The sequence below is a fragment of the Pagrus major genome, chromosome 1, assembly GCF_040436345.1.
Source record: "Pagrus major chromosome 1, Pma_NU_1.0".
Classification (NCBI taxonomy): Eukaryota; Metazoa; Chordata; class Actinopteri; order Spariformes; family Sparidae; genus Pagrus; species Pagrus major.
Genome location: NC_133215.1, coordinates 22,646,064 through 22,660,147, shown reverse-complemented (window position 1 = coordinate 22,660,147; position 14,084 = coordinate 22,646,064). Strand labels below are relative to the sequence as shown.

At 43.0% G+C, this 14,084-nt stretch overlaps 3 protein-coding genes across 3 annotated transcripts; 2 read left to right on the top strand and 1 right to left on the bottom strand.

Annotated features, from left to right (window-relative positions):
* Positions 1-1,933: 1,933 nt before the first annotated feature.
* On the top strand, positions 1,934-2,637 carry LOC140999572 (histone H2B 3-like). The gene has a single exon (XM_073470045.1). The coding sequence runs from the start codon at positions 1,944-1,946 to the stop codon at positions 2,310-2,312; it is 369 nt and encodes a 122-aa protein (XP_073326146.1). The 5' UTR covers positions 1,934-1,943; the 3' UTR covers positions 2,313-2,637.
* A 799-nt stretch (positions 2,638-3,436) lies between these two features.
* On the top strand, positions 3,437-3,831 carry LOC140999629 (histone H4). The gene has a single exon (XM_073470133.1). The coding sequence runs from the start codon at positions 3,471-3,473 to the stop codon at positions 3,780-3,782; it is 312 nt and encodes a 103-aa protein (XP_073326234.1). The 5' UTR covers positions 3,437-3,470; the 3' UTR covers positions 3,783-3,831.
* Positions 3,832-12,585: 8,754 nt separating this feature from the next.
* On the bottom strand, positions 12,586-13,183 carry LOC140999563 (histone H2B 1/2). The gene has a single exon (XM_073470033.1). The coding sequence runs from the start codon at positions 13,181-13,183 to the stop codon at positions 12,809-12,811; it is 375 nt and encodes a 124-aa protein (XP_073326134.1). The 3' UTR covers positions 12,586-12,808.
* Positions 13,184-14,084: the final 901 nt, after the last annotated feature.

Sequence of the window (14,084 nt, the reverse complement as noted above, 5' to 3'; positions counted from 1 at the left end):
ATAATTCTCATTCAGGTGTCATGCTGTTTTGTCTCAGGTCCAGTCATTATCAGTGTTTTCAACATCCTACAGGGGCATCAGACAATAAAGAAAATGTGTTGGAGAGCGTGTCCCCCCCAGTCACAGTTATCAATAAACAAGCACCACTGAAAGTCAAAGCACACACTACGCCTTCCTCAATACTGCATCATTCTGCTCTGCAGGATTTTATCTATACTGTTCTGAATCAAGTCTCGTGTTCTCGTGAAAGAACATGAGATATTATGTTGCACATTGTGGGTCCTCCAACGGCAAACATGCCAAGTTTCTGTGGCTGTGCCTGTCTCAGGTTGTCCCGAGGGTTCACAGGGGGATCTTACCCATCATCAGTTAACCAGTCCTCCACAGTTTAACTTTTATCATGTGTGATATAACTCTATTCGGTTTAGTGTTAACAACTGGGAAAATATCAACAGTGAGACTGTGAACCGCATGCAAGTAAGACAACAAAACATGAAAATGATCAATGTGGGTCATTGTGCATTAGTTGTAATGTATTTAAATTCAAATTCAAATTCAAAAAACTTTATTTGTCCCCGGGGGGCAATTCAAGTTAAGGCAAGTGGAGCATTTGTACACAATACAACATTTAACAGATATACAGCAAAACACAGAACGGTAAGCTAGTTAAAATAAAAAAAATTAAATTAAATTAAAAAAATATATATAAAAATGTAAAAAGGTATAAAATATAAAAGGTTATAAATAGAATAAGGAATATAAGCAGGAGCTACATAAGGTGCAAGTTGGTACTGAGGTAGATTGAATGTCCGTATAAATACTATAAATATGTAAAGATATAGTGGGGATGTGTGTAGATTATTGTCCGTTAGCAGGATGGGGAAGGGGGGATGGGGGGATGGGGGGGTCCAGGGTCCAGAGCAGGGAGGCAGCGGGGCAGGGATGGTTGGGAGTTGAGGAGTTGAACAGTTCTGGGAACAAACCTTGTTCCCCTCCTCTGTGTCCTGCAGCCCGGGCAGCGGAGCCGGCGTCCTGAGGGGAGCCACTCAAACACTGGGAACAGAGTGTGTGAGGGGTCCTGTAGGATCCTGAACGCTGTCCTCATTGTTTGCTGCTCACACACGTATGTATTGGGTTGATACATATCCAGGAGCAGATGCATATACATTGATATCGACGATGAACACTTGAGATTGTCTATTTTATTAGTTTATTTTATTGTCTACTTTACTATTTTATTTATATCCTTATCTCTCGTTTCCATTCATGCTATATTTCTATTTCTACTTTGCACAAAAACAAAAAAAAGTATTCTGATTCTGATTCTGATTCTGATTCTGATGGTGAAGAGCAGCGCGCTACAATGCATCACTTAACAATTAAGAGAAATATGTGAGGTCCATTAATGTAGAAGAAATAAATGTACGGCACTAAAAAGTGCTGCCCTTAGTTTTGATACTACAGAGATTGATTGCTAAGTGTTATCTAAGTATATATGTATTTATTCAATATTGACTTAAATGCTATTCCATAAAAATAAGGCTGAGTTAATTATTGTAGTCAAAGGGTTTATAGCTGGAGGGTATAAAGCAGCACTCCAGGGAGACTCCTGAAACAGATTATCCCACATTTTTTCTTTCATTTATTATTTTGTGAAGTATTTTATAGTCTGTGATCGTAATAGTCAGATGTCTGAATGATCTAAATCAGAGTCATCGCCTTTGTTAACATAAAGCGCCAAAAAACACGTCCCACATTAAAGACATCTGCTCAGACCCGCTTTCTGGTTTGGGATGGTAACTTGTGCGACGCATGCTCAGTCTGGAGCACAACCCAGCCAATCCTGTGTGAGCAACGGGACAGTGTCATTTGCAGCAGGCGCATATATATACCGCGTTCACAGCAGTAAGATCGTCTGAGCTGATCTCGAAACTGCAGTAACCATGCCTGATCCCGTGAAAGCGCCCAAGAAGGGCTCTAAGAAAGCGGTATCTAAAGCCACCAAGACCGGAAAGAAGAGGAGAAAGACCAGGAAGGAGAGCTACGCCATCTACGTGTACAAGGTGCTGAAGCAGGTCCACCCCGACACCGGCATCTCCTCCAAGGCCATGGGCATCATGAACTCCTTTGTGAGCGACATCTTCGAGCGTATCGCCGGTGAGGCCTCCCGTCTGGCTCACTACAACAAGCGCTCCACCATCACCTCCAGGGAGATCCAGACCGCCGTCCGCCTGCTGCTGCCCGGTGAGCTGGCCAAGCACGCCGTGTCTGAGGGAACAAAGGCCGTGACCAAGTACACCAGCTCCAAGTAAACTCATCCTGACATCTACAACCCAAAGGCTCTTCTAAGAGCCACCACTTCCTCTGAAAAGCTTCATTCCACGATGATCTGTTGTGTTAACTGTTGTTTAACATGGAAATCGTGATGAAATCAACTGTTCTTTAATGAGTTATACTGTGTGCATCTGTTACACTAGCCATTTGAAAAAGGAAATCTTCGATCTGATTACCAGGCACCGGCTTCTGTTTCCCCCTGAACTTGAACTGATTTGAAATGCAATTTGTAAACCTGCTATCCAGAAACAAAGGTTCTTATCAGCAACACACTGCTTCATAAAAGGTCTTTATCCTACACAATCGTGCCCGTAGTTTTGATTCAAGGTACAGTGATGTATTAATAATACTACAGCAGTATTGTGCAGTTACTTACTGCTCCACTTGAGCTCATTTTAATGACTTTCGATACTGTATTTCCACAACAATACATCACATTCTACGAGAGGGATACTCACCTGCCTGAAGAAACGTTTTCAACTCTGATAATGTCCCGAATGTATAACAACCATCAGTGTGAAACTATTCTCTACCCCTATCGTAGCCTACTGGAAACATAACATTTCTATGTTACACAATAGGGGTCGCGTGAAAATATGTCCCCGCGCATGTTTATTGTGCCTCGCTCTTATCCCGGCCCCCCACACAGACATGTTGGAGCCACTCACATTTACTTCGGATCGGATTTGATGGAAACAAACCAATCTTGTTGGCAAATGAAAAGAAAGCAAAGAGTTTTGATTTTCTGTGAGCAGAACTTTCCACAGTAAATAAAAGATCAACTTAGCAAATGATCCATGAGGAGAAACGGACAAAATGTTCCAGTCTCTCAACCACATGGGGACAGTTCACCATATGTGAGACAGAGGAGTGATTCAGGTTGTTCTCCCCACACAGCATCACATAACGAGAGGTTCATCAGTTCATATCTACGATCGTTTGTTTTTAAAATCTATTATTAATTTTCAAAGATAATGAAAAAGGAACAATGGTTTCTTTCAGCTGCTAATGACCACTGAAGCACCGCCCAGTGAAGCTCGCGCCATGTCTTCTCTATTACGTCCGCAGATAAGGTTTATATTGCGCATGCCTGGCTCTTTGCAGCACACTTGAAGCAGTAAACTACAAGCTACAAGATGAGCGGAAGAGGCAAGGGAGGTAAAGGACTCGGTAAAGGAGGCGCTAAGCGTCACCGTAAAGTCCTCCGTGATAACATCCAGGGAATCACCAAGCCCGCTATCCGCCGTCTGGCTCGCCGCGGTGGAGTCAAGCGTATCTCCGGTCTGATCTACGAGGAGACCCGCGGTGTGCTCAAGGTTTTCCTGGAGAATGTCATCCGTGATGCCGTCACCTACACCGAGCACGCCAAGAGAAAGACCGTGACCGCCATGGATGTGGTGTATGCGCTGAAGAGGCAGGGACGCACCCTGTACGGCTTCGGAGGTTAAGCTGTCTCTGCTCACAATCCAAACCAAAGGCCCTTTTAAGGGCCACACACCTCAAACTAGAAGCGCTCCCTTCCTCTTATCTTCCTATTGAACTCGGTGATAACCCACATCTTACACTTACAAGTTTATATTCATTGTTAATGTCTCATCCATGGCTTTCTCTTAATTGATGGTACTGTTCCTTGAAACAACTACTCCCATATGCAACTCGATCAATGTAAGATATTGTTCATTCACATGCCTGAACACAGCCATTTTATTACAATCCTAAACTGATTATGAAAAACCGCAATCGCACTGCACAACACGCTGGAATGGATTTATCAGTCTCTTCAGTTAGAATCACTTTCCTGATTATCAAACACCTCAGTTCAGTGCAAGAGCAAAATACCTGAATGAATAAGTGACAGAATTCTGAGCACTTTTATTTGATACAGTTACTATAACAAATCAATGTGGAATGAAGCTTTTCAGAGGAAGCAGTGGCTCTTAGAAGAGCCTTTGGGTTGTTGATGAAGCCCCCGAATAGTGAAATATAAAAACATCAATGACAAAATTAAATACAATGTTGCTTATCTTTGTGATTAGACTTGCTACAATAAATACTCATTATGTATTGTGATGAGGATGAAACTCCCCTAAAATTTGTAACACCAAGATCGCCATATTGTTTTTTGTATAGAAGCTTCCACTTTGTGACTTCCTTGGTGGTTCCCCAGTTAAAGTTTACTTGAAATTTAATTTTCTGTATTGTCTGTTCTTTGGGAGGGATAATTCATGGAGACAACAATTTAGCTAAAAGACTTTATGATTAAATTCTAGTTTTATAATTGCTTGTTTTATTTTCCCATTTCTGTAGTTCTTGCATTTCCTTTTCCTTCACTTCACAGTTAGTTTCTAGCTGCCATGTCAGAGGGACAAAACCACTACAGCAAAACAGATTCTTCTGAACTCAAAGATAGAGGACAGGAATGATACTACAGTCAAAGTGTAGTGTTGTTCAATGACTGCAGCTTTACATAGATTAGTAGATCTATCCAGTCATCCATATGTGTCATACGGGTGGACAATCACAGATACACAGCAGGTAAATAGGTGGCTGCTCCTCGGAGCTCAGCAGCAGCACAGCTTCATCTCCCTGGACAGAGACAGCAGGTAGCAGCTCTGCTGGTGTCAGTTCAGCACCTCGGACAGCGACGGACACACAAGACTCCCAGGAGAAGAGGACAGGAAGCTCCACCTGCACTCACCTGAGAGAGCTGAGACACAGCTGCAGCCAGTCACAGAGCAAGGCACGCGTGCACACACATACACTCACACACACACAGTTGTTCATGTTGTTGTCGTTTTATTTTATTTAACAGAAATTATTTTTGCTCACTTGACTCTGAATGCAGAGCTTTAGGACCAACAGAAATGTAGCTACATGGATTAAAATCTAAAGATATTTGATAACTAGTATTATAAGGTGTATGATTCAGAGTCCTCTAAGTGGTTAGCTATCTTATCGTTTCGTCGCTGTGGGGTGGTGTGGCTCCTGTAGTTGCCATGGTTACATGACCAGCACACATAAGAAAGCCTTAAAAGCTCAACATTTTAGTGGCAAAGGACAAATACTGTTGAAATCTTAAAGAAATGATTGATTTTTATGATGACATGTCATTTTTCAATAGTCAGTATTAGATGAGTGGTGGAGGAAGTACTCAGAGCCTTCATTTATGTACAAATACATACAACTATGTAACACTTTGGTACAAGTCCTGCATTCAATTCATTCTTAATTAAGTAAAGGTATAATCTGCTGAAGGTACTTGAAGTATCCAAAGTAAAAGCACGAGTTCTGCAGTGAAATGACCTGTGTGTGGTTAAAGCTTTACAACAAACTTTAAATTCTGAAGAACAGCTGAATGACAAACGTGACATTATTTTAAAAAATTATTTTTTAAGGCAAATTTTTTATTTGATCTGATTTTCATGCTCTCCTCGGACTGCTGGGTGTGTACGCGCACTTGTTCTTGTATATTTGTGAGGAGCAAGGTCAGTTTTATACGCCTGAACTAATTCAACATTTTTTTTTTTTTTTTAATTGAAGAATTATTGAATTATTTCTTCGATTAAAGTTGGCTAACCGGAGCACCCAGAGAAAACCAGTGTGACAGTGGGCCTTGCAGATCCAATCAGGAACAGGTACCCAGCCCAAGCTCTCTAAGAAGACGAGGAAAAACTCCCCATGGACCTCAGAACAAACTTGAAAGGACACAGGAAGAAACCTCGGGAAAGGCAATTCAGAGAGAGATCCCCTCTCCTCGGACGGCTGGGTGTGTACATGCATTTGTTCTTGTATATTTGTGATTGGTCAGTTTTACACGCCTGAACTAATGTAACTTTTTTTTTTAAATTGAAGAATTATTTCTTCAATTAAAGTTGGCTAACCGGAGCACCCGGAGAAAACCAATGTGACAGTGGGCCTTGCAGATCCAGATCAGGAACAGGTACCCAGCCCAAGCTCTCTAAGAAGACGAGGAAAAACTCCCCATGAACCTCAGAACAACCTTGAAAGGACACAGGAAGAAACCTCGGGAAAGGCAATTCAGAGAGAGATCCCCTCTCCTCGGACGGCTGGGTGTGTACACGCATTTGTTCTTGTATATTTGTGAGGAGCGAGGTCAGTTTTATACGCCTGAACTAATTCAACATTTTTATTTTTTTTTTAATTGAAGAATTATTGAATTATTTCTTCGATTAAAGTTGGCTAACCGGAGCACCCGGAGAAAACCAGTGTGACAGTGGGCCTTGCAGATCCAATCAGGAACAGGTACCCAGCCCAAGCTCTCTAAGAAGACGAGGAAAAACTCCCCATGGACCTCAGAACAAACTTGAAAGGACACAGGAAGAAACCTCGGGAAAGGCAATTCAGAGAGAGATCCCCTCTCCTCGGACGGCTGGGTGTGTACACGCATTTGTTCTTGTATATTTGTGATTGGTCAGTTTTACACGCCTGAACTAATGTAACTTTTTTTTTAAATTGAAGAATTTCTTTTTCAATTAAAGTTGGTGAACCGGAGCACCCGGAGAAAACCAGTTGTAGCTCAGGGAGAGTTTTTAGTCGTCGTTCTCGGTAAATAAGCATGGACATATGAACTGGAAGAACCTCCTATACCATTTCTTCTTCTTTTTCTTCTTGCTCACGAGCTCTTCCACCTGGGACTTCATGGAGCTTTCTTTCTCTCAAACTTGAAAGGACACAGGAAGAAACCTCGGGAAAGGCAATTCAGAGAGAGATCCCCTCTCCTCGGACGGCTGGGTGTGTACATGCATTTGTTCTTGTATATTTGTGATTGGTCAGTTTTACACGCCTGAACTAATGTAACTTTTTTTTTTAAATTGAAGAATTATTTCTTCAATTAAAGTTGGCTAACCGGAGCACCCGGAGAAAACCAATGTGACAGTGGGCCTTGCAGATCCAGATCAGGAACAGGTACCCAGCCTAAGCTCTCTAAGAAGACGAGGAAAAACTCCCCATGAACCTCAGAACAACCTTGAAAGGACACAGGAAGAAACCTCGGGAAAGGCAATTCAGAGAGAGATCCCCTCTCCTCGGACGGCTGGGTGTGTACACGCATTTGTTCTTGTATATTTGTGAGGAGCGAGGTCAGTTTTATACGCCTGAACTAATTCAACATTTTTATTTTTTTTTTTAATTGAAGAATTATTGAATTATTTCTTCGATTAAAGTTGGCTAACCGGAGCACCCGGAGAAAACCAGTGTGACAGTGGGCCTTGCAGATCCAATCAGGAACAGGTACCCAGCCCAAGCTCTCTAAGAAGACGAGGAAAAACTCCCCATGGACCTCAGAACAAACTTGAAAGGACACAGGAAGAAACCTCGGGAAAGGCAATTCAGAGAGAGATCCCCTCTCCTCGGACGGCTGGGTGTGTACACGCATTTGTTCTTGTATATTTGTGATTGGTCAGTTTTACACGCCTGAACTAATGTAACTTTTTTTTTAAATTGAAGAATTTCTTTTTCAATTAAAGTTGGTGAACCGGAGCACCCGGAGAAAACCAGTTGTAGCTCAGGGAGAGTTTTTAGTCGTCGTTCTCGGTAAATAAGCATGGACATATGAACTGGAAGAACCTCCTATACCATTTCTTCTTCTTTTTCTTCTTGCTCACGAGCTCTTCCACCTGGGACTTCATGGAGCTTTCTTTCTCCTCCCGCTCCTGCTCCTTTTCCTGCAGCATCTTGTCAGTACTGTCTGTGGACTGCATGAGGGATGTCTGCAACTCCACCTGATGTCTGATGGATCTTTTCAAAGCCTCCTTTGTTTCCTGTTGCATATCCTGCACAGTCTTCTTGAAGCCTTCTGTGGCCTGAATGAGGGATGTCCTTTCCTCCTGCCACTCCACCTGATGACTCTCCAGCTTCTGCTCAACATTCCTCAAAGCAGCAACGAGGGTGCTTTTCTCGTGTTTCTGCTCTTCCAGCTGATCCTCATAGAGAGCTCTGGATTTCTCCATCTTCTCCAGCAGGGATGTTTTCTCCTGCTGCCAGCAGAGGCGCTTAGTCTCCAGCAGATCCTCTGCCTTTTTAAGGGCAGATGTGATCTTCCTGGTCTCCTCTCTGTGCTCCTCAAGCTGGGCTTGATGGGAAGCCTGGGATCTTTCCAAAGCCTCCTTTGTTTCCTGTTGCATATCCTGCACAGTCTTCTTGAAGCCTTCTGTGGCCTGAATGAGGGACGTCCTTTCCTGCTGCCACTCCACCTGATGACTCTCCAGCTTCTGCTCGACATTACTCAGAGCAGCAACGAGGGTGCTTTTCTCGTGTTTCTGCTCTTCCAGCTGATCCTCATAGAGAGCTCTGGATTTCTCCATCTTCTCCAGCAGGGATGTTTTCTCCTGCTGCCAGCAGAGGTGCTTAGTCTCCAGCAGATCCTCTGCCTTTTTAAGGGCAGATGTGATCTTCCTGGTCTCCTCTCTGTGCTCCTGAAGCTGGGCTTGATGGGAAGCCTGGGATCTTTCTACAATCTTCCCAGCCATTTCCTCTTTCTTGGCCAGCATCTGAACTTGAGCCCTCTCAAATACAAGATCGGCCTCGAGTTGTTCGGCTTTTGTGCGAGCCTCAAGCTCTGCTCTTTCTATGTCAAGGAGCTGCACCTTCAGGCTTTGAGTAGTTGTCCCAGTGTTGTGTTCAGCCAGTGCACGCAGCTGCTTTTCAGCATGGACTTCTAATTTCATGTCCTCCACTTCCTTTTTAAGGCCTGCATTCTTGGCCTTCACTTTCTCCAATTTGATCTGAATGTTGGAAATCTGGCGCTCATGGTCAGTCTGAGTGTTGTGCAGCGTCTCAGAGACCGCTTGGAGCTGTGGTTTCAGATCCTCGATCTCCTCTAACTTCAGATTCTTCAACTCATTCATCTCCTGCGATGTGTCTTGAGAGGACATGCTGGGAGAAGTCTGCACTTCAGTCTGCTCTTCAGGTTCATCGCAGAGGAGCAAGTGTCCATAATGGGAAAACAAAACTGCTGGAGGTCGAGCCTTCTCAGAGTTGTTTTCCATGTCTTCCGGCTCTGTCCTCTGCTGGGCCGCTTTGTTTTCTATGCTCGGGCTTCTATGTCTTCTCCTGGCCTGAGAACGATCTCTCCTAAAGTTTATTCCTACTTTCTTATCCTGTGAACTATCTTCCTTCTTTCTTGTTCTCCCTCTCCTACCTTTTTTTTTGTTATTCTGTGTACGTTCCATTGCGACAAAGAGATATGTGTCTGAACTAAACTGTAGTCTGAGCACAAATGTCAAATATAAAGTCATTTCTTCTACTTATAACATTTCATATGTCTTTGATACATTTGCCTTTGATCTTCCTTTGATCTTCTTCATGTTGTTGCGATAACAATAAAAACACCAAGCATTCTTATTATAGAATGCCGTTGTTATTGTTGCTATAGCAACAACAACAATGCTTGTTGTTTTACAAAAACTTAATGATGTCTTTTCATTATATGTTATTTAAAAGTGTATACATTTAATTAATCTAAAATGCGTGTCTGGTGCTGTCATTTGTCATTATTAAACAATTTCACTAACCTCAGGTTTGAGACCTAAAGTAACAAACAGTGCAGAGACGTCAGAAAGTTCAGACCATCGTGTTTAACTATAAATCTTTAAATGTTAAAGTTACAGCTGAAAATGAGAGCAGAAATAAACAAGTTTGCTGATTTCACATATCTCCATAATGCAAATCAACTGAAAGTCAACCAGAAGAGACCAGAGTGACGTCATGTCATCGGGTCTATTGGATACCAGTTGTTTGAATATATGAATGAAATGATTCTGAAAATAAATGAACTCAAGTATCAGAAGTCATTTTCTGGCTATAAATGTACTTAAAGGGACATGGGGCAGGATTTGTGAAAAAATAAACATGCATTTTAAGTTTTTTGATGCTAATGGGTGATGAAGCATTCAAAACCAAAAAGAATGAGCCCACCCACGTATCTCTCCATTGCCTTGAACAGGCTGTGTGCTGCATAATGTACTGCAATTCGGGCCCGAATTTCCCGCGCAGTCCTGCGGACGTGACGTCAGATGACGCTGAATACGCGTCCTCGACGGCTTTCGACTTGGATACGGGAAGAAGACGAGCGCGGTGGACCCAAACTAGTGTTTGGGTAGTAATGGAGTCTGCTACGGCCAGCAAACGACCCACCACCACACAAAGTCCACTAAAAAGTCATACTCAGAAGAAAAAGAAGGGTTTATCAGCGTCATGTCGTGAGTCGAAACAAAATTACGAGCTGTGTAACACTGAATAGGTACAGACTGCGCATTACCACGGTCCTTTAGTCTGAAACCGAATAGTTAGAAATATGTCCCTTTATATATGGGACCGAAAGCCCAACCTGTTATCTGGGAGGTGACGTTAGCGGCTGGCTGTAGCCACAGGCTAACGGTTTGTTTGTGTCTGTGTAGCAACATTAGCCGCTTACACACAGCAATCCCGTATCAGAGACGATATCTCTGTCCCCCGATATGCCGCCTTTGCTTTCGCCTGTGCCTTTCAGACTGCATCAACCGTAACGGTAAATCGCCGCGCTTGTGTGTCGCTACACACAGCAAACCAGCTTCCCGACTGCTTCATGTGTGTGTAGGGGATAAGGCATCAGCTGCACTGCTGTGAAGAGTTCATGCACGCTCCTGTGCTGGCTTGGCTGATGGCTGCAGTTACCCTAACGGCCGCAACGGCCGTCGTGTCACTATTGAGTCTTATTTTTTGATCCTGCCCCATGTCCCTTTTAAGTAAAAGTAAAATTATACTTACGTGATTGTATACCGTATACTATGGGTCGACTGATTATTGGATCCGATATTAAAGGGGCACTGTAATTTTAAAGAAGAAATTCCAACTCAGAATTTTCATCAGCTCATCACTACCCGGATCATTGGACCCCATTCAGTTCGCCTATTGTCCCAATAGGAGTACTGATGAGGCCATCTCACATGTCCTCCACTCCACCCTCTCCCACCTGGACATCGGCAAGGGGAACTACGCACGTTTGCTGTTTATTGATTTCAGCTCGGCGTTTAACACCATAGTTCCCCTCAGATTGGTCGCCAAGCTCTGGGATCTGGGGCTGAGCTCTTCACTCTGCTCCTGGGTCTTGAACTTTCTGACTGGCAGACCACAGGTGGTGAAGATCGGGAATTGCAGCTCCAGCACCCACACCCTCAACACCGGCGCCCCCTAAGGCCGCGTCCTGAGCCCCCTGCTCTACTCCCTGTACACCCATGATTGTACAGCCACACACAGCACCAACACTATTGTGAAATTTGTGGATGACACGGTGGTGATTGGCCTGATCTCCAACAACATGGAGACGGCTTACTTGGAAGAGGTGGAGTTGCTGACATCATGGTGCAAGACCAACAACCTGGACCTGAACGTCACCAAGACCAAGGAGATGGTGGTAGATTTCAGGAGGGAGAAGCAGAGGTCCCATTATGCACCACTACAGATCTACGGGACCCCAGAGGAGAAGGTGTCCAGCTATAGGTACCTCGGAGTTCATATCTCTGAGGACCTAACATGGACAACCCATATCATCTCACTGGTGAAGAAGGCTAAGCAGCGCCTGTATCAACTCAGACGGCTGAGGAAATTTAAGATCTCCACAGGGCTGCAGAACATGAAATGCTCCCTCCAATAAAGCTACATTGAATTTGACTTTTTAGCTCAACTATGTGGTTAGCACATTGTCTGCATCCACTGATTTATTTCATGACAAAAAGCAAACTCAGCTAAAACCTAAGGTAAATAAACTCTTTATGGCCGAGTTACCCGGAAACATACAGACCTCTTAAAAAACGCCATTTCACACAGTTTTACTCTATTCAACCTATAAGAAAGATCAGAGCAGACTCCATCTGCTGAGGAAACTCAGGTGCAGGGGGCACTCCTGAGGACTTTCTATGAGTCTCTGGTGGCATCAGCCATTTTCTATGGAGTAGTCTTCTAGTTTTCATACTCATATTTATTATTTATTAATAATACACTGTTTATATTTGTATATATTATGTACATACAAGTCTATTTATATTTCTTACCTTTTTATTATATTGTTTATTTTTTATTATTATTGTTTGTTATATTGAACTGTCCTTTAGCTGCTGTGATGCACAAATTTCCCTGTTTGCAGGACTAATAAAGGAATTCTGATTCTTATTGATGGACCCTGCCACCTTTGAAGCTTCAAAGTGTTCTGGGGACCATGTTTTTCTCAGCATATGTATTATTTTATGGGAAAGATAAATGTTTGCATTATTGCCTCTGAAATATTGTAGATGGCAATCACTGATTTTATTGTAACACATCATTTAATGCAGTTTATTTGAAACATAAGATGCATTATTAATAATGTAGCACTACAATAGCAAGTCTTGAATAAGTCCTATAAGCAGGAATATTGCACCTATTGATAAGATTGGGTGGTCCTAAAAAGGACCTTTGGGTTGTAGATGTCAGGATGAGTTTACTTGGAGCTGGTGTACTTGGTCACAGCCTTTGTTCCCTCAGACACGGCGTGCTTGGCCAGCTCACCGGGCAGCAGCAGGCGGACGGCGGTCTGGATCTCCCTGGAGGTGATGGTGGAGCGCTTGTTGTAGTGAGCCAGACGGGAGGCCTCACCGGCGATGCGCTCGAAGATGTCGCTCACAAAGGAGTTCATGATGCCCATGGCCTTGGAGGAGATGCCGGTGTCGGGGTGGACCTGCTTCAGCACCTTGTACACGTAGATGGCGTAGCTCTCCTTCCTGGTCTTTCTCCTCTTCTTGCCTCCCTTTCCAGCGGTCTTTGTCACCGCTTTCTTGGAGCCCTTCTTGGGCGCAGACTTTGCTGGTTCAGGCATTCTTGTCTCTTCGCTCAGCTCAACGACGAATGTGTTTGACTACTGAGAGCAACTCTTTTGTATAGACTCCATGCAAATACTACTGTGTGATTTCCCTCCTGTGATTGGTTGAGCTGCTCGCTGTGGTCTCGCTGTGAGAGCTGACATGCAGAAGGACGTGGTGAAACTATCTGAGACCAACACAAAGGAAACACTTTGGGAAAGACTCTTACTAAAAGTGTTCGGTGTGACCACAGACCACACAGCCTGAGTCTTCTACATTTAATAAGTCTTTGTTTCAAAAACTTAAACTGTATGGAGGACCACAAGTGTCACGGAAATAGTAACAAAGCATTTAACTAATTGCACAATAAATACAGGCATTAATAAATTAGTTTACAATTTAATTTAGTAATCTATTAATAGACTAAATTACAAAGTAATTAATTATTTGATATTTGAATGGGGCATAAAAAGAGGAATTATTAATAGAATTTACAAATGAAATATTAATCCATCAATAAATAGTTCAAATTAAAAAGAGATCTACAACAACAACATTTAAAAGACACATCATAGAACATGATTTAAAAATTAATTAATTAATTCATAAATAAATAATGGCATTCAAAAATCTATTTGAAAAGGCAGTTTAAAAAAACAAAGACATAGCGGGATTCAGGGCCGGCCCTGGGCATAGGCAGTATAGGCAAATGCTAAGGGCGCCGTCATCCACGGGGGGCGCCGCAAACAGGGGGAGAAAAAAAAATACTATTTTTTACCAGTGCTATTACTAATATTATTTAGAAATATTATATAAGCCCACAGCAACATAACCTTATTGCAAAGCCTATTAAATATTGGAGAGGCCTTTTTTCTGGGTTCCTGGCTCGTTGCACTGTGCCTGCCCTCTGTGAGGGAG

Excerpts from the sequence above, each read along its gene's own strand:
- LOC140999572 (XM_073470045.1), top strand. The coding sequence starts at position 1,944 with ATGCCTGATCCCGTGAAAGCGCCCAAGAAGGGCTCTAAGAAAGCGGTA.
- LOC140999629 (XM_073470133.1), top strand. The coding sequence starts at position 3,471 with ATGAGCGGAAGAGGCAAGGGAGGTAAAGGACTCGGTAAAGGAGGCGCT.
- LOC140999563 (XM_073470033.1), bottom strand. The coding sequence starts at position 13,183 with ATGCCTGAACCAGCAAAGTCTGCGCCCAAGAAGGGCTCCAAGAAAGCG.